Source organism: Mesoplodon bidens (assembly GCF_964165515.1).
Source record: "Mesoplodon bidens genome assembly, chromosome: 10".
Taxonomy (NCBI): domain Eukaryota; kingdom Metazoa; phylum Chordata; class Mammalia; order Artiodactyla; family Ziphiidae; genus Mesoplodon; species Mesoplodon bidens.
Genome location: NC_138172.1, coordinates 37,877,013 through 37,900,714, shown reverse-complemented (window position 1 = coordinate 37,900,714; position 23,702 = coordinate 37,877,013). Strand labels below are relative to the sequence as shown.

The 23,702-nt window shown below is 38.5% G+C and overlaps 1 protein-coding gene across 5 annotated transcripts in view; it reads left to right on the top strand.

Annotated features, from left to right (window-relative positions):
* Positions 1–23,702, top strand: part of DOCK3 (dedicator of cytokinesis 3) — a 404,205-nt gene that overhangs the window by 59,583 nt on the left and 320,920 nt on the right. For 4 of the 5 annotated variants that reach the window (XM_081246551.1, XM_081246550.1, XM_081246549.1 and 1 more), the window contains exon 3: positions 21,911–21,951. The exons of the other annotated variant lie outside the window; for it this stretch is intronic. In XM_081246551.1, coding sequence (XP_081102677.1) covers positions 21,911–21,951 — 41 coding nt within the window. The remainder of the gene's footprint in view (positions 1–21,910; positions 21,952–23,702) is intronic. 5 annotated transcript variants of the gene reach the window in all.

The window sequence follows — 23,702 nt, the reverse complement described above, 5'->3', positions numbered from 1 at the left end:
AGTTTTGATGTATTTGTGGGGAGGAAGGTGATCTCCATGTCTCATTTCTCTGCCATGTTGAAGGCACCCCCTCGTCAACTGATTTTTAATATTGATTTTGTGTCTTGCAGCTTCAGTGAATTTATTTCTTAGTTCTAATAGTTTTTTTGTGTGGAGTCTTTAGGATTTTCTGTATGTAGGATCATATTATCTGCAGGCCTTCTTGAACTCCTGATACCTTGAATTCCTATGATTTGCTAGGGGTTTGTGTTAAGAATGGACTCTTGTTGGCTTCTCTGCTTGTAGATAGGTTTTATTTATTTATTATTTATTTATTATTTTATTTTGTGGTACGCGGGCCTCTCACTGTTGTGGCCTCTCCTGTTGTGGAGCACAGGCTCCGGACGCGCAGGCTGAGCGGCCATGGCTCAACGGCCCAGCCGCTCTGCGGCATGTGGGATCTTCCCGGACCGGGGCACGAACCCGTGTACCCTGCATCGGCAGGCGGACTCTCAACCACTGCGCCACCAGGGAAGCCCTGTAGATAGGTTTTAGTATTTATCTGTTTGCTTTCAAGCTTCCAAATGTTTTAAGTGATTATTGTCTGCTGGTGTCTAAATTACCTTTTCCTAGACTGTGTAGGTTTATTAATTAATATACAGTTTTTTTTACTTACTGTCATTTTACTGAGGTTTTGGGAGAGAGCCGAGATGAACAATTTTGTTTAATCTACTTTTTAATGCTAAAACCTGAAATTTGAAATTAAATTGAATGCATATTCATTGAGTTTACTAATGGTGAAACTTCTCATTGTGTTCTTTAATTCTTCTTTTTAATTCATTGAGCATCTTTATGGCCATTACCTTGAACTCTTTATTGGGTAGATTGCTTATCTTTGCTTTGCTTAGTTATTTTTCTGGGGTTTTGTCTTGTTGCTTTGTTTGGAGCGTATTTCTCTATTCCCTCATTTTGCCTAATTCTCTGTTTTTATTTCTATCTATTAGGTAGGTTGGTTACATTTCTTGATCTTGGCAAAATGGTCTTATGTAGGAGTTGTCCTATGTGTCCCAGCAGCACATTCCCCTGTGGTCTTTAGAGTTATATGCTCTAGGGCTGCATGGGCCTTTCTGTTGTGGCAGGGCCGACTACTGGGGGTGCTCTGGTAGGTGGGCTGATCTCTGGCCTGGTTGGTTGCCAGTCCCTGCCTAGTGCAGAGGCTGCTGGCCTACTGGTGCACCTGGCTGTGTTTCCCCCTGCGCTGGTGCTAGTTTGCTGGTGGCTGTTGATGGGTTGTGGGTCATCTGGCTCTGGGGCCTGGGGGTTCCCAGGTCTGGCGCCAGGTTGCTGGTTGGTGGGACTGGGTGCTGGTATGGCTGACTGTACTGCCTGGGGTGTCCCAGGGCTGGTGCCAGTTGGCTGGTGGGCAGGTAAGCCCCCAGTGCTAAGAGGCTAGAGGGAGAACTCCAAATTGGTGCTTGCCAGCCCCAGTGTCCTTGTATTAGAACAGGCTCCCCAAACGGTGCCACCCATGTCTGTCCTCATGGGGAAACTCAGTTGCTTCCTTCCTCTCTAGGAGGCTCTCCAAATCAGCAAATGGGTCTGACTCAGCCTCTTTTAAAATTTCTGCCTCTATTCTGGGTCTCAGAGCATGGGAGATTTTGCGTGAGCTTTTTAAGAACAGAGTCTGTTTCCTACAGCCCTCTGGCTCTCCCACATGCAAGTCCTACTGGCCTTCAAAGCCAGACATTTGGGGCTCATCTTTTTGTTGTAGGATCCCTGGGTTGGGGAATCCCGATGTTGGGTGTGGATCCCTTGCTTCTTGGGGAGAACCTCTGCAGTTTTGATCATCTTTCTATTTGCAGGTTGCCTGCCCAGGAGTATGGGTCTTGACGGTACCACATTTCTGCCCCTCGTATCCATCTTATGTGGTTCTTTCTTAATATATTTTGTTGGGAAAATCATTTCTGCTGGTTTCGGGTTGTTCTTTCATCGATAGTTGCTCTGTAAATAGATGTAATTTTGCTGTGTCTCTGGGAGGAGGTGAGCTCAGGGCCTTCCTGCTCCACCATCTTGGCCACTAATGGGATTGGTTTTCCTTTTCTCATCTTGTTCTGCTTTAATATTTAGACCGAGAATCAGTGTCAGCATCAACAAAGGAATGTTAACTTTCTGTACACATATAGAAATGAAACGTGTTTCATTACTTCCAAAGTTATTGAAAAATTGTATAATAAATAATTAAAGAGACTCCTAGGTTGGGTACTATTTTTATTAGTCTCTGCTGTACTTTGTTGGATAAATATTCCCTGTCACTTTCTAATGGCATGTAAAAATTTAAGTTTTAATGAGATTTATGGATAGTAAAATTTTGCACCTTTCTGATAAGAAGAAAGAATTCTTGTAATTATAAAGACTTCATTTTTATTAACTTTAGGAAATGATTTATGTATGAAAATTGTCACAATTTCAAATCATAGTACTTAGTGTACAATTTTGTACACTATTTTATACAGTATAGTTTGAAACACTTAACAGCATTATTTTTGAATGCCTTTGGCTGATTTTCCATTATGCTTGCAACTTGATGTTTAGAAGTAAGAGTTTTATAATAAACATTTGCGGGACTTCCCTGGTGATCCAGTGGGTAAGACTCCGCGTTCCCAATGCAGGGGGCCCAGGTTCAATCCCTGGTCAGGGAACTAGATCCTGCATGCATGCTGCAACTAACAGTTTGCATGTTGCAACTAAGAGTCCACATGCTGCAGCTAAGAAGTCTGCATGCCACAACTAAGAGCCCATGTGCCACAACTAAAGACCCAGTGCAGCCAAAATAAATAGAAATAAATAAATAATAAATACATAAACAGAACTTATTAAAAAATAGTCATTTGCTTTCTACCTACCATATTCTAGGTAATAGTAGTAGATATTATACATTCATTGTTTCAGCTGATCCTCAGAATAACCATATGAAACATTATTACCTTTATATTTTAGTTGAGGAAACTGAAGATCAGGAGGTTGAAGGGAACATAGGGGTATGTGGTAGAAAAAAGATTCTGTTTGTCCTGAGTATTAAGCTATTTGGCATTCAATGACACTCTAGTTTTGGAAAAACCACTGTTTCTTGAGCTCCATTTTAAAGTCTATTGGGTTGTGTGGGACAGCTGTTTCTCCTAATAGATTAATAAGTGAATGAACACTTAACAAATGTGTTTTCTGTTTTTGGACATTGGAACAATTCACGTTTTCTGGTCTCCAGGAAAGTTTTCATTCGTGGAGTATTATATGAGAGTTTAAGTTAGCAATAGACCATGGGTCATAGAAAATAAGCGTCAGGGTTTGAAGTTTTATATAGACAGATGTTTGCCTCCTCTGGGTCTTGAAGATGGCCTGTTTTGGGAAAGAGGAGGGTAGTAATTTTTTACTTTTGTAGTTTTGTGTACATATTTGAAACCAAATTTGTTAGGGGTTCAGAATGATGCTGATAATCTTAGTCTCACATAGCCTTTGATGAATGGCCCCAGGCACCTCAAACTGCTGTATCTCTCCTCTTTGTATTTTCACATCCTACGTATTCACTGCCATTTCATAGTGTACCTTCATCAGGATATGTCAGTGGTTTGTGGAGAGAATAATAAAGTGGATCTTGGGAAATCAAGGGTCTGCCTCTGTTGTGGAAGGTTTATGACTGAGCATGAGCTTATGATTTCTCAAGTTCCCCTTTTATAAGATATGCAAGATAGCTATTTTTGCATGGAAATTTTAGGTGGATGAGTGAAATATTCTTAGAGCTTTTAGTAGGAAACCACAGTTTACATTTCAAATGAATGTACCTTGGATGGTGTTTTTCATAATTTTTCCATTACAGTTTATTTGAGTGCTACTACAAGGACTCAAAAAATAATACGTCTTTGTATCAGATCTTCATCCTTCTTTTGATTTTGTTTAATATTAAATGTGGCCATAAATTAACAAACTGTTAAAAAAACAAATGTTATATACATCTAGATGAATTTTATCCTTAGAGTAGTAGACACCTTGACAGATTATATAATTATTCTAATAATAGTGAGCTTTTTTCAAAAGGTATTTGGAATACTCTTCAAAGTAAGCTTACAAATTCTAAAAGGATGAAAATTTGTTACCATGTTGAAAAGAACGTTGGGAGCTTTTGGGTTACCTTGGAGTACTGATTATCTGCATTTGGTTTTGCTTGTTGCTGAAACACTACAAAAATGAAAATACAGGGATTTAAAAATGTAGTATACTCTCAGGGACACAAAGTTGGCGAGGCATTGGAAGAGTGGAAACTATGACTTTACAGACCCAAGATATCTGAATCCCAAGCATGTAGTAGGAATATTTGGGAACCACCCTCATTTACACAGCAGATCCTTAAAAGGCATAGGAACTTATAGCACCAGATATCTTTAGAAATGAGGATGAAATTATATGTCTTCTCCCTTACTTCAGCTCATGTGGTGGCTGCACCTTCTTCATCTGGTAGAAGTTTTGAGGTTTATTAGAAAATAAAGGATAAATAGTGCATCTGTGGATTGAGAGACTTCATGCACGTTTTTGTAGGAAATAGGTTCTGTATTGAAAACTGGGTGATTAAGTCACGACATGCCTACAGAATACTGAATATGGAAACTTCCAGCCTTCATCTTCTACTTGGCCTTTGAAATCATGGCAGCCAGACATTTACCTTCCAAACAGGAGATTAGAAGACTTTTGTCAGCTATCTGAACATGGCAAGATGAGAGACCTAAAGATGCTGACTGCCAGTTATTGATTTATTATTGCCACTAAGTTCCAAACCTGCCCTTCTTAGCCCTTTCTGTGATGCTGGAGCTGGAGACTCTGAAAACCACATTTCTTCTTTGACAGCGAAATCTGTGTTAGGCTCTGCCAATAAAGGGGCATTATAGGGAGACTATTAGGCTGGAGGTTGATGAAGAGAGTTGATTCTTCCTGTTTTTATTTTATCCCACTGGCAAACTGCTCTGAAGGCAGTTGGTCCCTGCAGTATTCCTTATGGCAGGCAGTGGTCTTGGTTCTGGTGAATCACATCCAGCATTTGTCACTGTGGCCGTGGTTAGCATGTTTTGCCACAGCACGCCCTTCCTCAGAGATCTGTATCTTAGCCTTTTGGGATCCCTTCTTTAAGTTTCTAAGCTTTATTTCTTCTCTACTTTTCTCTTAGCCTGAAGAGTGGCAATAGTTTTTTTGTAGTTGCTACCTCAGTTATATCCTAGAGTCCTCTTTTACATTTTTAATTACTTACTATCTTTTACCTACTTAATGATTCCTTTTTTAAAAAATCAAAGTATAGTTGCTTTACAATGTTGTGTTAGTTTCTGGTGTACAGCAAAGTGATTCAGCCATATATGTGTGTGTGTGTGTGTGTGTGTGTGTGTGTGTATTCTTTCTCATATCTTTTCCATTATAGTTTATTACAATATATTGAATATAGTTCTTCATGTTGTTTATCTATTTTATACATAGTAGTTTGTACATGATAATCCCAAACTCCTAATTTATCCCTCCTTCCTTCCCTTTTGGTAATCATAAGTTTTGTTTTCTGTGTCTGTGAGTCTGTTTCTGTTTTGTAAATAAGTTCATTTGTATCATATTTTAGATTTCACATATAAGTGATATCATATGATATTTGTCTTTCTCTGTCTGACTTCACTTCGTATGATCATCTCTAGGTCCATCCATGTTGCTGCAAATGGTATTATTTCATTCTTCTTTATGGCTGAGTAGTATTCCATTGTATATATATACAATGTCTTCTTTATCCATTCATCTGTCGGTGGACATTTAGGTTGCTACCATGTCTTGGTTACCTAGTTAATGATTCTTTATATTAAAATTTTTCCTCTTTGAAAGGTTGGTGTGGTTTCTGTTTCCTGACTGGACTCTAGTAGATACCTTGATATCAGAATTTTCACAACAAGTGGTAGTCAGATCTCCCTACAGTGAATCAGAAGGTCAGCAGACTTCACACATGCATTTAGAGCTTCCAGTTAACTTTTTCTTTTTTGCTGCACTTGTGGGATCTCAGTTACCCAACCAGGGATTGAACCCGGGCCACAGCAGTGAAAGCCCAGAATCCTAATGACTAGGCCACCAGGGGACTCCTCCAGTTACCTTTTTTTTTCTTTTTTGCAGTACACAGGCCTCCCACTGCTGTGGCCTCTCCCGTTGCGGAGCACAGGCTCCGGACGCGCAGGCTCAGCGGCCATGGCTCATGGGCCCAGCCGCTCCGTGGCATGTGGGATCCTCTTGGACCGGGGCACGAACCTGTGTCCCCTACATCGGCAGGCGGACTCTCAACCACTGCGCCACCAGGGAAGCCCTCCCCAAATTAACTTTTAATTTACTTTCTTTTAAATTGAGCAGACAACCAAGGATACGAGATATTTGAGGATGCCTCTAATATGAAAGATGGCTCCCTTCCTTCCCCCCAAAAAAAGAAGAAAAAGTACCATGGGGAAAGAGACTACATAGGGTGGGAAAAACTTAAACCTTATCATTAATACCACTCTGAGACATAAATGAAGCCATAGCATCCATGAAACAAGAACAGGATACTATAAAAAAAAGGAACATTCCGACAACAGAAAAGAGCTCTAGGAAATTAAAAACATGATAGAACATCATGAAACATGAAAAATCTCTGTAGAAGGGTTGAAAGATAAAGTTGAGGAAATTTCCTGGGAAGTAGAGAAAAAAATACAAATCATAGAAAATTAGAGAAGATAAGAAAGTTGGAGGTCAGCTTCAAGAGTTATATCACCTGGTGGAGATTCAGAAACATAGAAGAGAGAAACTGAAGGATAGAAATCAATGATGAAATAATTCAGGAAAGTATTTCAGAAGGGAAGGACATGGATTGATAGATTGAAAGTACCTAACACAAATGAATGAAAATTAACCCATATCACTGTGAAATTTCACAATATTTCACAAGATTCAGCAAGCATTCAGAGACAGGAAAGAGCATAGTACATACAGAGGATTAGATTTTAACTATAGAAGCTAGAAGACAGAGCAGTGTCTTCAAAATGTTGACAGAAAGTGATTTCTAATCTAGAATTTTATAACCCAGCCAAAGTATGAATTGAATATGAGAGTATACTAAATATATTTTATGCCGTGCAAAGGTCTCAGTTTTCCTTCCATATAATTTTTCTCGAGAAGCTATTAGGGGATGTGTTCCTTTAAAAGCAGTAAATAAAGCAATAAGAAGACGTGGGATTCAGGAAACAAGAGAATCCAGCACGTGAGAGATTCTTGAAGGTTATTTCCTGAATGAATGTAAAGGGTGATAATCAGGTTGACATTTAGCACCAGATGTAGAAAGTAATCAGAACAAATTAAACCTGTGAGACTTGAGAGAGAGAGAGAAACAGACATATTGAAGGCTGTCATCACCATTTGCCTTGCTGTCATTATCCGCCTTTTAAATCCAAGGACAGAATGACCAGTTGAGCTTGCCCTAGAATATTACATGTACTTGACTTGTTTTGAAAAGGTTCCTTGTTTTGACAAGGTGCCATACTCTTTTGCCTATATAAACTGAGAATACTCATTCTACCACTGCAAGCCTGTGTGTAGAAGGCAAGGAGAAGTCCAGAGAGTCCATGTAAAAAAGAACTGGCAGTCTTAGAAAAGCGTTGCATCTGTGTGGGAGATGTAGTAGTGAAGAGCTGTACAGTAGGAGCAGGCGCTCTAGAGTTAGCTTTTTTTAATTTGGAGTTTTTCTCTACATAAATGTAATTTGAAGTCCATAGTATTCTCTGACACTTAGTAATGTTGAAGGCATAGATTAATCGTGGCTTTAATGTTCTTTTTTTTAATTAAAAAAATTTTTTTGTCTGTATGTCCTTTGGAGGCTATGTGGAGAGATTCAGTGACTTCCATTATTCTGGGGCAAAGTGAAAGTCACCTATGCTTCTACTTTTAACTTTTATACATTCTTATGTTTAAAATGTGTGTGTGTGTATGTGTGTGTGTAGTGTGTAAGTAGCACATAATAGGTGATTTCTTTTTTTTTAGTCTGAGAATTTGGATTATTTCATTTGCTATTGATTTAATTATTGATCTAGCTAGGTTTAAGTCTGTCATTTTGGTCTTTGTGCCTTAATTTGTTTATCTTCTCTTGCCTCCTTAAGTTGACCTAGCAACTTCTATTTATTTTCCTCTATTAACTTGTTGGTTTTGAAGTATTTTATGTGTCCCTTGGTGTTACCCTAGAGTTAAAACATACATCCTTGACTTATTAGAGTCTACCTTGAATTTTTACTTTTACACCTTCTAACAGTGCATGAACTTTACAGTGATTTAATTGTTTACTCCTCTATTACCTTTTGTACCACTATTGTCATATATCTTGTGTCTATATTCATTTGTTTGCCCACATTTTTACCCTTTCCAGTGCTGTTTCTTTCTTCTTTTTCATGGTTGCATCTGGGATCACTTTCATTTTACCATAGGTACTCCTTTTAGTAATGCTTCTTTAGTGCAGGTTTGCTGCACATTCATTCAGCTTTTGTTTGTGTGAATCTGTTTTTTTCATTTGTCATCATTTTGAAAGAGCTTTTCCCAGGGTGTATAATTCTACACCCAGGTGGTGAATACTTTCTTTTAGTATTTTAAAGGTTTACTTCATTAACTTTTGATTTCCATCATTTCTGTTGAAAAGTCACTGTATTATTATAGTTCTCCTAAAGGTAATGTGGCTCTGTTCAGCTCTTTAGCCTGTCAGCTGCTACTTTCTGCTGGGCTTCTTGGAACCCTGCCCTGAATTAGAACTGTAGGAATTAGGCAATCCCAAGAGTGGGGATTGTATCAGGTAGCTCTCAGTGTCAACCCTTTTCTTCTTACCTCAGTGGGATTCTCATTTTTGCTGGGATATCCTCAGGGAAAATCTCAGCTGAATGAGGAGCTCGCTTTGATGTGATCCTCTTTTTTCAGGGATTATAGTGCCTTAGATCTTGTCTATGATAGTTGCTCTCCATTGCATTTACACAGTTGTTTCATGTATTTTGTTCAGGTTTATATTAGTCTAATGCAGAGTGTTTTGCCAGGGCTAGAACCAGAAGTTAGTAAATGTATTTTATATATATTTGAATTCTAAAAGAGTTTTTAAAATATCTTAATCAATGGCAATATTATTGAAATTTGCTTATGGTTCTCCTGAATGACTACTCTTAAGGGAACAATAACTCATTTGGAAGTAAAAGTTCTTCATTTTTTTTTTTTTGCGGTACGCGGGCCTCTCACTGTTGTGACCTTTCCCGTTGCGGAGCACAGGCTCCGGATGCTCAGGCTCAGCGGCCATGGCTCACGGGCCCAGCCACTCCGTGGCATGTGGGATCTTCCCGGACCGGGGCACGAACCTGTGTCCCCTGCATCGGCAGGCGGACTCTCAACCACTGCGCCACCAGGGAAGCCCAAAAGTTCTTAATTTTTAATGTACGTTTATTTATTGCCAATTATTGTCTTTTATACTTACTGCTCATAAATGAAGATTTGAAATAGCATTAAATTATTTTTTATGCAAATAAATACACAAGGTTATTCTTTAACAGTTTTCAATGAAAATAAAGGAAAGAGGATTTTGAATGTAGACCTTTCGAATAATTGTGTTCCCCCACTTTGGGGCTGAATTCTCTGTAAATTTCTTTTTTCATGTAAGTGGTTGGTACTTTCTTTCCTTCCTATTTGTTATATAATTGGAAAAAGGTTAAAGAATTAGATGAGCTGTGCATATTTTTATTGATATACCAAAGAAAAAATTAGTATTTTGGTCCTTGATTTTATAGTTCGTTACTTAAATGATCTCTAAAGTGGATCTACATGCAAATCTGCCCTTTATAATGAATGATGATTTTTTAAACTATTTTTAATCATGATATGGAATGGAATAGAAATTGTGCTTGTTGTCTACCTGTCTCTACTTCCTGAGCAGCTGTTAGCCCTGGGACGGGAGTGGGGATAGATACATTTGCATTTTTTTTCCTTTTGTCAGACAGTGAAGAATATGTTATACCTTCGAAATAAAAAGTTTAAAACTTGTTATTGAAGGTTGCTTTTTGTTGGACTTCATTTGGTACTTTTGATCTGGCTTGATTGGTTTGCACCCGGAATCTTTATAAAGGATTGCTGATTGTTGACCGTCACAAGGCCTGAATTATATAGAGGCTTCATTCTTTTGGGTTAACACTGCTAACACTGTTCTGTAGCCTCTCTGTCAGTAGCAATTGTAGTGGTACTGTTGACTCTTTTTGATAGTATAGCCTTACTTACATTGGCAAGGACATTTCACAATCTAGATGATGATGCATATTTAACAAAGTGGTATTCAGCAGTGTTTTGGGATTGTAGATGTGAAAACGCCTGGCACAGAGGGCACAGGGACAGGTGACCACTATTTTTTTTTGTCTATATGTTTAAATAATTGTAGTCTTCAGATGAATTAATCTTTCATGTATGTTTTTACACACAGGATCCAGAATATTTTCCCAAACAGCCTTTCTTCTTAATATGTATTTCCTTTCTTACTCATTGCTTTTCTAACCTAATGGGATTAAATTTTTTAAAAGTTTTTGTTTTTTGGGCTTCCCTGGTGGCGCAGTGGTTGAGAGTCTGCCTGCCGATGCAGGAGACACGGGTTCGTGCCCCAGTCCGGGAAGATCCCATGTGCCGCAGAGCGGCTGGGCCCGTGAGCCATGGCCGCTGAGCCTGCGCGTCCGGAGCCTGTGCTCCGCAATGGGAGAGGCCACAACAGTGAGAGGCCCGCGTACCAAAAAAAAAATAAATAAAAATAAAAAAATAAAAAAAAAAAGTTTTTGTTTAAAAAAAAAAATCAGGCTTGAACTGACTTAAATTTATACACCAAGTGTGTTTATACACCAATTGTGGAAGGTGTAATCAATCCAGAGTTAAGTTGACAAATGTAAACCCTTACATGTCTCATTTCATTCACACATTAAATCCTCACTGAGCACTTACTTAGTGACAGTAAGCACACATACACACTAGTGTGCTACTTTCTTACTTCTTTGACAATCCAGTATTCTCAGTTCTATTTTTTGTACATTAATTACCTTTAAAGAGTATGTAATGTTTTCTCTGAGTTTTATTATATTTGAGAGTCTAGTGAATCCCTAGCTGTCTTTCTAAAATCTACAATTTGCTTCTTGCTCTTTAGTCTGATATGGTTATATTTTATTTAAAAATCTATTTTCTGTATTTTTCAATTTCCTTTGTGGAATAATTACTTAAATAGAATACACTTTGAATAACTCCTAAAGTGAACCCTCTTGCACTGTTGGTTGGAATGTAAATTGATACAGCCACTATGAAGAACAGTATGGAGGTTCCTTAAAAAACTAAAAATAGAACTACCATACGACCCAGCAATCCCACTACTGGGCATACACCCTGAGAAAACCATAATTCAAAGAGAGTCATGTACCACAATGTTCACTGCAGTTCTATTTACAGTAGCCAGGACATGGAAGCGACCTAAGTGTCCATCAACAGATGAATGGATAAAGGAGATATGGCACATATATACAATGGAATATTACTCAGCCATAAAAAGAAACGATATTGAGTTATTTGTATTGAGGTGGATGGACCTAGAGTCTGTCATACAGAGTGAAGCAAGTCAGAAAGAGAAAAACAAATACCGTATGCTAACACATATATATGGAATCTAAAAAACAAACAAAAAAAGGTCATGAAGAACCTAGGGGCAAGACGGGAATAAAGACGCAGACCTACTAGAGAATGGACTTGAGGACACGGGGAGGGGGAAGGGTAAGCTGTGACAAAGTGAGAGAGTGGCATGGACACATATACACTACCAGATGTAAAATAGATAGCTAGTGGGGAGCAGCTGCATAGCACAGGGAGATCAGCTCGGTGCTTTGTGACCACGTAGAGGGGTGGGTTGGGGGGGGTGGGATGGAGGGAGATGCAAGAGGGAAGAGATATGGAGATATATGTATATGTATAACTGATTCACTTTGTTATAAAGCAGAAACTGACACACCATTGTAAAGCAATTATACTCCAATAAATATGTTAAAAAAAAAACTAAAGTAAAATCCCTAGTGATTTCAGTGTAAAATAGGACTTAATATTGCATCTCAATTAGAAATTTTCATTTACTACCTTAATTTTTAATCACATTTTATAAAATGGGATTTTTAGAGTCTAAATTTCTGACATTTTTAAAGTAGACTTTTTGTATATACATTATTGAGTTTTCTAACTTTACTAGTATGTAATTTAAAAATTTATTTTAGGTAAAATTACCATTTTTAGTAAATGTAACCAGTTACATTTAAGTTGATGAAATGAAAATGTGTCACTTTTTCAGTGGTCTTCACAAGTATTGTAATGTCTGGGTGAAAGAAGTTAACACAACATGGGACTGTTTCTATATCAAATGAGGCCAAGACTGGAGGAATACAGACTCCATAAGGAAACTTTTTTTTTTTTTTTTTTTGCAGTACGCGGGCCTCTCACTGTTATGGCCTCTCCCGTTGTGGAGCACAGGCTCCGGACGCGCAGGCTCAGCGGCCATGGTCACAGGCCTAGCCACTCCACGGCATGTGGGATCATCCCAGACCAGGGCACGAACCTGTGTCCCCTGCATTGGCAGGAGGACTCTCAACCACTGCGCCACCGGGGAAGCCCAGGAAACATTTTTATTAGACATCTGTGCCACAGTATCACTACACTACATGCTTTCACTAGGTCCCTAAAATCAAGTCTCATATTTCAGAGTCCAGTTAATATCTTAGAGCTTTTGGTTTTACTGTTGTTTTTCCACTTTACTCTTCTATTTTGTCATTTTCTATCTTATCTTGTGGACCTTCTACAATTTTTTCAAGTGAGATTATATTTGCATCGATGTATTTTTTTACGTGGGATTACAACACATTTAATTTTTTTACTTGGTACTGGTTCTTTTCCTGGCTCTTTTCAGCATAGAACTTTTCTCAGTAGTGACTGTTACTTATTTCTTGTGTTGATAAATTTGATGTTATAAAGAATTTTTGTAAACCTAGCTAACAGTAAACCTAGTTTGGCTTTTCATGAAAAACTGTACACCCAGTAAAAAACTATGTAGACTAAGAAAATAAGCTTATTCTCTTAGGCCAGTCTATGTTTTGGACACTAAAGAGACATTTTGGTTTATTTTAGCTATCCTATTCCTAATTTACTTTCTACATTTTGTTGATTTTAGTAGAAATCTTACTTTAGGTCAGAAATATAAAGTCCTCCACTGGATGGATAGCTCTAGATAGCATTTTGTATGAAGGTGAGTTATAAGTAAAAGTCCATTGAGACAGAGCTATGGTTGTAAGCATGAAAGATTCATTGGTGGCTTTTTAAGAATAAAGGAATTGTGGCTAAAGTCATATTCATCATTCAGGTTCTATTAGTGATAATTAATTATGGACAGATTATATGGTGAAAAAGTCATTTTGGGCTTCCCTGGTGGTGCAGTGGTGGAGAATCCGCCTGCCAATGCAGGGGACATGGGTTCGAGCCCTGGTCTGGGAAGATCCCACATGCCACGGAGCAACTAAGCCCGTGCACCACAACTACTGAGCCTGCGCTCTAGGGTCTGTGAGCCACAAATACTGAGCTCACACGCCTAGAGCCCGTGCTCTGCAACAGGAGAAGCCACCGCAATGAGAAGCCCGCGCACCGCAACAAAGAGTAGCCCCCACTCACCGCAACTAGAGAAAGCCCACGCACAGCAACGAAGACCCAACACAGCCAAAAATAAATAAATAAAATAAATAAATTAAAAAAAAAAGTCATTTTTGTTTAATGTTGGAAAAGTTACCTTCCATGTGTTTGGAGGCCCTGCATACTCATTTTCTCCAGTTTTAGGTTCAGTGATTGTACTTCCTGTTGCAGTAGTAAATCTCTGTACGAGTGTCTGTATCAACATTTTGCTGGTGAGAAAGGAGAACACGGGTATTAACTCATGCACTAATTTGAATCTCTGTTAGATGGGTAAGAGTATTTCTTTTTTATTTATATCCCTACTTTTTCCAGAAATGATTTAAGAGGGCCATTTAGGAGTATATTTTTGGGTCCTTAATGTTTCTTAGAATGAACGCCATTTATATTAAGAAACTTCTGACTGCAGGTTTTTTTTTTTTTCCCCCTATAGGCCCAGTCTCCTTTGGGGAGGTTTAGAAATACACTTTACAGTATTATTTAGCAGACATAGAGTTTTAGTGTGTCTTGTTTCTCTGTCATCCCCCCCCCACCGCCCCCAGTAATTGAGTATGAGACATTGTTCAAGGCCCTTTATATATATCAACTTTATCAACACCACTTGCCAGTTAGGTATTATGAGCCCATATATTACAGATTCATTAATTTCTTTCAGTTACCAAATATTTGAGTGCCTAATGCTGATCAAGCACTCTTTCAGCTGGGACTCAGCTGAAAAGGATAAAACAAACTTCTCATTGAGAAGAATAAGGAAGGACAAAGCAGGTAGAAGGAGATAGAGTGATAGTGTACATTGGGGTGGGGTGGGGTGGGGGGTTATTTTTCTATGTATTTATATAGGATAATCATGGAAGGCCTTTCCCGAGAAGATAACATTTGGGCAGAGAATAGATGGAAGTGAGGAAGCAATTCTGTGGTTCTCTAGGAGAAGAGCAGTCCAGGCATATGGGGCATGGAGGATAAAAGTCCTGAGGTATGGGGGCTTGCTTAGTGAGTTGAAGGAATTGCAGGGAAACTGGTATGGCTGTATTTGAGGGGTTGGTTAGGGAGGAGCAGAGAGCGTGGTGGGAGATGCAATAAGCAGAGGTTGTAGTAAGGACTTTGGATTGATTTTATTTTGGCTGCATTGGGTCTTTGTTGCTGCCGTGGGCTTTCTCTAGTTGCAGCGAGCGGGGGCTACTCTTTGTTGCAGTGCATGGGCTTCTCATTGCGGTGGCTTCTCTTGTTGTGGAGCACAGGCTCTAGGCGCATGGGCTTCAGTAGTTGTGCCATGTGGGCTCAGTAGTTGTGGCTCGTGGGCTCTAGAGCACAGTCTCACTAGTTGTGGCACATGGGGTTAGTTGCTCCGCGGCATGTGGGAATTTTCCTGGACCAGGACTTGAACCCGTGTTCCCTGCATTGGCAGGCGGATTCTTAACCACTGAGCCACCAGGGGAGTTCCAGGACTTTGGATTTTATTTTGAGATGCGATGCCATTGGACAGTTTTGAGCAGAGGAGTAACTAAGGCTCAAGGAGTTATGCTTTGCTTTTGGAGTTTGAAGACAACACCCAAACTTCCCCAGTAATTCTTGCATTATAAAGTTATATCACCAAATATTTGGGTAAAGTCCTGTGAATAACATTCCGCTAGCTTAGAAGTTGGAGAGTTGTAGCAAGTTATTGAGGAAGGAGGAGCTGGTGTTTCGGGAGGCAACACTAGTTTAGCATTTCTTAGAATTCAGTCATGATGTGACTTAAGTCTAAGGTATACATGATAATTGATTCCCTGAAGGAAGCAGTCTTTGTAGTAAGTTATAAACTTGGTGTTTTAAGAATGCCTTCCTTTCCTCATTCAATTTTCTACAAAAATTTATATCTGAAAATGCTAAAGTATAAAAATATATCTGATTCTTAAGTTCCTAACAGTGATCAAACCATCAGATGTTGACTCATCAGGTGAGAAAGACTGATATACTCTTCTATTAAATGAATATGGTGACAGTGAAATTGATGAGGAGTCAGGCAGTCTGACCATCAAAGGGGTTTCACTTTGTGCGCCAGCACTGTGAAATCTTGGAAAGTCAAAGATAAATGATGAAAATGAAAGGAGAGAATTATAGTTGCAAAGGTACATTGTCCAGGGTTATTGTAATAGGAAAACAGAAATTTAGAAGGTGTGTCATTGTACTAGCTCATTAAAAACATCTTTTTACTGTTGATTCTTTTTTTTTTTTTTTTTGCGGTATGCGGGCCTTTCACTGTTGTGGCCTCTCCCGTTGCGGAGCACAGGCTCCTAACGCGCAGGCCCAGCGGCCATGGCTCACGGGCCCAGCTGCTCTGCGGCACATGGGATCTTCCCAGACCGGGGCATGAACCCGTGTCCCCTGCATTGGCAGGTGGACTCTCAACCATTGTACCACCAGGGAAGCCCTACTGTTGATTCTTAATGATGTTGCAGATATCTGAGTTCTTTGAATCTTTTATCTGAGAAGTTATGAACTTTTTTGTTCTGTATGTAAAAGACATTAAAAGAATGAGCTTTTTATTCTTCCTTTTCTCTCTCCTTTCTTATTCTTTCTTCATCATCTTCAGTTCTGAATCTCTTGTGGAATGATACCATTTGGCAAAATTTGTAGCAGATGTTTGGTTTTAAGAAAAAGTGATGGCTGAAGTTCATTGAGCATAGTTCTCATGACCCTCACAATGATGGCATTGAATGAAGATGATAATGTGTTTTATTAAAAAAATAAGTTATTTATTTATGGCTGCGTTAGGTCTTTGTTGCTGCTCGCGGGTTTTCTTTAGTTGTGGCGAGTGGGGGCTACTCTTCATTGCGGTGCGTGGGCTTCTCATCGCGGTGGCTTCTTTGGTTGCGGAGCACAGGCTCTAGGCACACGGGCTTCAGTAGTTGTGGCTTGCAGGCTCTAGAGTGCAGGCTCAGTAGTTGTGGCTTGTAGGCTCTAGAGTGCAGGCTCAGTAGTTGTGGCTCATGGGCTTAGTTGCTCCGCAGCATGTGGGATCTTCCCAGACCAGGGCTCAAACCTGTGTCCCCTGCATTGTCAGGAGGATTCTTAACCACTGTGCCATGAGGGAAGTCCCTGATAATGTGTTTTTGAAGCTACTTGCTATTCATCAGAACTGGTCTAAGTTTTCCTTTCTTTTGTTCCTCTGCCTCCCAACAAGAAGCAAGAGTTTATATTGTAATCTAATATGTATATTTCATTCATAAGGACACAGCTTTTTTAAAAATAAATTTATTTATTTTATTTATTTATTTTTGGCTGTGTTGGGTGTTCGTTGCTGCGTGCGGGCTTTCTCTAGTTGCGGTGAGTGGGGGCTACTCTTTGTTGCAGTGCACAGGCTTCTTATCGCGGTTGCTTCTCTTGCTGCGGAGCACGGGCTCTAGGTGCGCCGGCTTCAATAGTTGCAGCATGCGGGCTCAGTAGTTGTGGCTCACGGGCTCTAGAGCACAGTCTCAGTAGTTGTGGCACACGGGCTTAGTTGCTCCGCGGCCTATGGGATCTTCTCGGACCAGGGCTCAAACCCATGTCCTCTGCATTGGCAGGCGGATTCTCAACCACTGCGTCACCGGACGTGCAGGCTCAGCGGCCATGGCTCACTGGCCCAGCCGCTCGGTGGCACGTGGGATCTTCCCGGACCGGGGCATGAACCCGTGTCCCCTGCATTGGCAGGTGGACTCTCAACCACTGTGCCACCAGGGAAGCCCAAGGACAGAGCTTTTTGATAAACAATATTGTGAGAGTTTACTTGATGAGAAATGGCTGACCTCTATAAACATATGTTATGTTATGTGATCAAGTGCTTACCTGAAATCTTGAGGTGGTGCTTAATCTGCATGTGATTTTATCCCAGTTATTCTCTCACTGTTTTTTTATAAAAACATAAAAAATTGGGACTTTGTTGTTGCTTCTGTGTGAAATTGTTGCTTAACCCAAGGTCATGAAGATTTACTCCTATATTTTCTTCTAAGAATCTTTGTCTTTTCAAAATATAAATATTTTTAATATCTTCTCTGGTAACTCAGACCACCCCACAGATTTCTAAAAATTCCTGTAGAGTGAGTAATATCCCCAATTCAATGCTGTTGTATAGGGGATAATATATGGGAGTAGAATTTCAGTGTCATACAATATGCAGGTAATATTGCATTGTTTTTGAAAGTGGGGACCATTTATTATCGCCCTCACTAGCAGTATCTGATCGGTCTACCTTCTCTTGCCAACACCTGATATTGTTAGAATTTCAAATAAAAATTCTAACCATTGTGGTAGATGTGAAGTATACTATTGTGTGTGTATTTATTTTAGTCAGGTTATTGAGGTGTAACTTATATACAGGAAGAGTCATCCTTTTTGGAGTATAGTCATAAGAATTTTGTGAATTTTGGCAAATGCATAATCTTGTAACCATTGCCACAATCTAGATACAGAACATTTTCACCACCCCCAAATATAACATCATGCTCCTTGTAGTCAAACTTCCTTCCCAACCCCTTTCTCTCAACCCTGGCAACCACTGATCTGTCCTTCTAGTTTTGTGTTTTCCAGAGTCTCATATAAATGGAATCCCACATTATATAGTGTCTGGCTTTTTTCACTTAGCATAATGCATTGGAAAGCCATTCATGTCATATGTATCTGTAGTGTGTTCTTCCTTAGCAGTATTTCATCATACATGTTGAAACCACATTTTATTTACCTGTGCATCAGTTGATGGACATTTGAATTGTTTTGTTTTTGATTGTTATGAATAAAGTTTTTATAAATAATGAGTATAGATTTTAGTGTAGGCTTTTTTTGTATTGGGCAAATACCTAGGTGTGGGATTACGTATAGTAAATGCGTTAAAAAAACAAAAGACTTTATTTTTTTGAGCAGTTTTAGGCAAAATTGAGTGGAAAGTACAGAGAGTTCCAGTATACCCCCTGCCTTCACACATGTGCAGCCTCCCACAGTATCAACATCACTCACTAGAATGGGTACACTTGTTACAATTGATGAACCTACATTGACAAATCATTATCACCCAAAGTCCATAGTTTACATCAGAGTTCACTCTTGACGCTGTACACACTATTGGTTTAGATAAATATATCATGACATGTATCTGCCACTATAGTATTATACAGAGTAGTTTTACTGCCCTAAAAATTCTCTTCACCTATTTATCCCTCCCTCCCCACTAACCCTTGGCAACCATTGATCTTCTTACTGTCTCCATGGTTTTGCCTTTTCCAGATTGTCATATAGTTGGAATCATACACTGTGTGGCGTTTTCATATTGGCTTCGTTCATTTAGTAATATGCATTTAAAGATCTTCCATGTCTTTTTGTGGCTCGATAGCTCTTTTTTTTTTTTTTTTTTTTTTTTTTTTTTTGCGGTATGTGGGCCTCTCACTGTTGTGGCCTCTCCCGTTGCAGAGCACAGGCTTCGGACGCGCAGGCTCAGCGGCCATGGCTCACAGGCCTAGCCGCTTTGCGGCATGTGGGATCTTCCCGGACTGGGGCACGAACCCGTGTCCCCTGCATCGGCAGGCAGATTCTCAACCACTGCACCACCAGGGAAGCCCGATAGCTCATTGTTTTAAAATCACTGGATAATATTCCAGTGTCTGGATGTACCACAGTTTTATTTATCCATTTACCTATTGAAGGTCATCTTCGTTTCTTCTAAGTTTAAGCACTTATGAATAAAGCTGCTATAAACATCCATGTGCAGGTTTTTGTGTGGACATAAGTGTTCAACTCATTTGAATAAGTACCAAAGAGTGAGTCTGATGGATCTTGTGGTAAAAGTACATTTAGTTTTGTAAGAAATTGCCAAACTGTCTTCCAAAGTGGCTGTACCATTTTGGATTCCCAGCAGCAATGAAAGTTCCTGTTGCTCCACATCCTCATCAGCATTTGGTGTTGTCAGTGTTTTGGATAGTGGCTATTCTAGTAGGTGTGCAGTGGTATCTCATTTGTAGCTCCTGAATCACATATGATGTTGAGCATCTTTTCATATGCTTATTTGCCAACTGTATATCTTCTTTGGTGAGGTATCTGTTCAGGTCTCTGCCCATTTGTTAGTTGAGAACAAACTTGTAGTTACCAGTAGAGAGAGGGGAGGGGAGAGGGGCAATATAGGGGTAGGGGGTTAAGAGGTACAAAGTATTAGGTATAAAATAAGGTACAAGGATATATTGTACAACACTGGGAATATAGGCAATATTTTATAATAACTATAAATGGAGTATAACCTTAAAAATTTATTCTTATATGGTGTGTGCTTAAGAAATCTTTGTCTAGCCACAAGATCACAAAAATGGTCTCTTGTTGTCCTTGTATAAGTTTTACACTTTTAGATACATTTTGAGGTAATTTTGTTTATAGTGCAAGGTAATAGGTTGGGGTTCTTTTTTTCTTTTTGTATATATATGTCTGATTGTTTCAGCACCATTTGTTGAAAGACTATCATTTCTCCATTGAAGTGCTTTTGTACCTTTGTCAAAAATCAATTGTTCGTTTATGTGTGGGTTAATTTCTGGATTTTACAATCTATTTCATTGATCTCTGTGTCTATTCTTTAGCCAGTATTACACTCTCAATTATGGTAGGTTTATATTAAGTCTTAAAATCAGGTAGTGTGGGTCATTCAAATTTTTTCTTTCTTCACAATTGTTTTGAGTATTATAGTAGTCATTTGTCTTTCCTTATAAATTTTAGAACTTGTTAATACCCTACCAAAAATTTCTCTGGGATTTTGATTGGAATTGAATTGAATCTATAGATCAACTTAGGGATAATTGATATCTTAACAGTGCTAAGTTTTATAATTCGTGAACATGGTAAACCTCTTCATTTATTTAGGTCTTCCTGCATTTCTTCTTTTCCGTCCTCTTCAGGGGCTGTTAGTTTTCTGGTTTTCCCTGTGAATGTGGGACTGGTTTTCAAGTTTAACACAGGGCTGTGGAGAGGGAGATGGAATAGGGCAAGTTAAAAGGGTCGTTCAGACTGAGATTCAGATTTCTTGAATAAATACTCTTTGGAATATTTCAAGTCTTTAGTTTGCTTCTAGAGTTCTAAAAAAGTTGATATTGACAGTGTTTGCCAGTGTTATTATTGCTTTTACTGAGGATAGGGTTTTTTTGGCAGTCCTTACTCTGCCATACCTGCTGATGTCATTCTTTATCCTGTTTAAGATATGGTAAAGTGTCACATTGGTAAGGTTATCACTTACCAAAAATGAAGATATTGAGACTCTCAAGTGTAAATTGAGTTATTCAAATTTATGATCTCATCTGTTGTACTAAACAGAAATAAGGGTATTCTTTTATTGTTTGTTCTGATTTCAGGGGAGAAAAAGTTGATTCTTTTCCTCATAGCTTTGTTGTGGGACTTAAAGATTAATACATGGAACAACTCAATTTCAGAACATGGAATTAAGGATAGTAAGCTCTCAGTTAATATTAGCTATCATTAACAATCTCCTCTTTCTTTTTTCTTCATATTCCTCCTTTAAATATAACTCTTAGCTTCCTCTTCTACTCACTGGAGTTGTGTCCCCTTAAACCCAAGTAGAGAAACTATAGCAACCCTCTGAAAATAATAGATTGGATTTGAGAAAAGTTGGTAAAAAAATTTCCTTTCTCTGAAAATTGTTTTTATTGTGTAATTTGAACTTTCATTGTTATTGCTGTTTATGAATGGTGAGAGGGAATAAATGAAGCACTGATGTCATCTTCAGCAGCTGGAAAGCCAAGAAATGAGGGTGGTGTAGTTTAGTGCATGGGAGAGTCAGTGAGACCAGGAAATAGAAAGTCTGGGCTGTACTCTCTATCTGCCACCAAAAAAGCTATATGATTTTGGCATTTTCCTAACCCCTAACGGTTTTCAAGGAGTTGAATATATGTCCTCTGAAATCTTTTCTAATTTTTTTTTGTCTTATTCAGTTGAAAGGGATTTTGTGTTTTTGATGAAAATTGGGAATGTTGTATTTATTGTAAGATTATTTCTTTTGGAGTAGACTACACTTAATAAAGGCAGAAAGTGCCTAAAACTTACTAGAAAGTTTTGCATTAATTAATTATCCTAAAAATAATGTCTCTTATAGAAAATGACAACAATATGATTTTAATACCTTTTGTATGCTTTGTTTTAGGTTGGTATAGAGGAGTTTCAACAAAGAAGCCAAATGTAAAGGTAATGAAAAGTTTATTGTTACCTTTTCGAATGTAGAAAGCAGCCTAGTATATTTGTTTGATATAAAAACAATTCTTACTTGTCGGTCTTTGAATCTTTTACAGTAACCACACTTATTCTTTTCTTTATAGAACTGTATCAGACTCTACTCTGTCTCAGCAGTATTAAAATGACTTTTTAAAAATGGTTTTTAATTTATTTATTTACTTATTATTTATTTTTGGTTGCATTGGGCCTTCATTGCCGTGCGCAGGCTTTCTCTAGTTGTGGCGAGCGGGGGCCACTCTTCATTGCAGTGCGCGGGCTCCTCATTGCAGTGGCTTCTCTTACTGTGGATCACGGGCTCTAGGTGCGCAGGCTTCAGTAGTTGTGGCACACGGGCTCAGTAGTTGTGGCTTGCGGGCTCTGGAGCACAGGCTCTGTAGTTGTGGTGCACGGCCTTAGTTGCTCCACGGCATGTGCGATCTTCCCGGACCAGGGCTCGAATCCGTGTCCCCTGCATCGGCAGGCGGGTTCTCAACCACTGCACCACCAGGGAAGCCCTAAAATGACTTTTTAAAAAGGACAGAAAAGTGTGTGTATGGTAATAGATGCAAAGCTTATTTTGAAAAAGCCTATTTAGGACATTTAATATTTTTTCCTTAAAACAGTTGACAAAAGTATATTGACTTTTTCATAGGCCTAGTCCTGTGTAGTCATGTGATTAGTTAGATGAATTTATTTCTAAAATGGAAAAAACTTTAAAAAATAATGTTCAGTTGATCATAATGTTCTTGTTAAAATATGAATTTAAATAAGACTTTTAAGTGCCAAATGCTAATTTTATGGACTAGATTTATGTATTTATTCTATTACCAGTTAATAGTAATTTGATCAAACAAAATATATTTTAATTGGCAGTTATAATACATGTAGCAACATTTTTTTCCAGTAATGCATTTGCAAAAACTTTTTTCTGCTTTACTTTTTCTATAATATTATCAGTTTTTCTTATATATTTTTTGTAGGCTTAATATTTAGTGTATTATGCTTTTTCTTATGTAGAAAATACCAAAATTATCACATTATTTTTATTAAAAAATAAAAATTTTCAGAATTGTAATCATCAATTTTGCCAGTAGAATCACTTGTTTTGTTAGTTTTTAAGGTAGTGATCATAAGAAGACGATATCTTCAAACTTTCATTCCTATAGCTAGGGCTTCTTATCCTTGGCAATGTTGACATTTTGGGCCAGATAATTCTTTATTATCTTGTACATTATAAGAAATTTAGCAGCATATATGACCTCCACTCATTAACATCTCCTCTCAAGTTGTGGCAGTGAAAAATGTCTTCAGACATTGCCAAAGGCCCTGGGCCTGGGGGGTGGGAGGTAGGTGGGGTGGTGGTGGTAACATTGCCCCAGTTAAGAACCACTGCTCGTAGGTAATTTTTTATCTTGTGTCTCTAGTTTTAAGACACACTTTCAGGTGTTATTTCCATCTCAGGAAGGCTCATGTGGAAATAATTTCTATTTGTATTTTATGTTTGTTATCTTGATTTGAAATTGTCAAAAATTTAGAACTTGAATAAATGAGAAATCTTATAAATGATTGGAAAGCTGTAATTTGTGATATTCCATGCTATTATTTTTATTAATATTTGTGATGTTAGCCACCCCACCACCTTGCTTCGAATACTAGGGTTTGGGGATCAGGGTGGAGACAGTGGTCTTTGAAATTATTTTATTTTTGTCTTTAAAATATCAGTT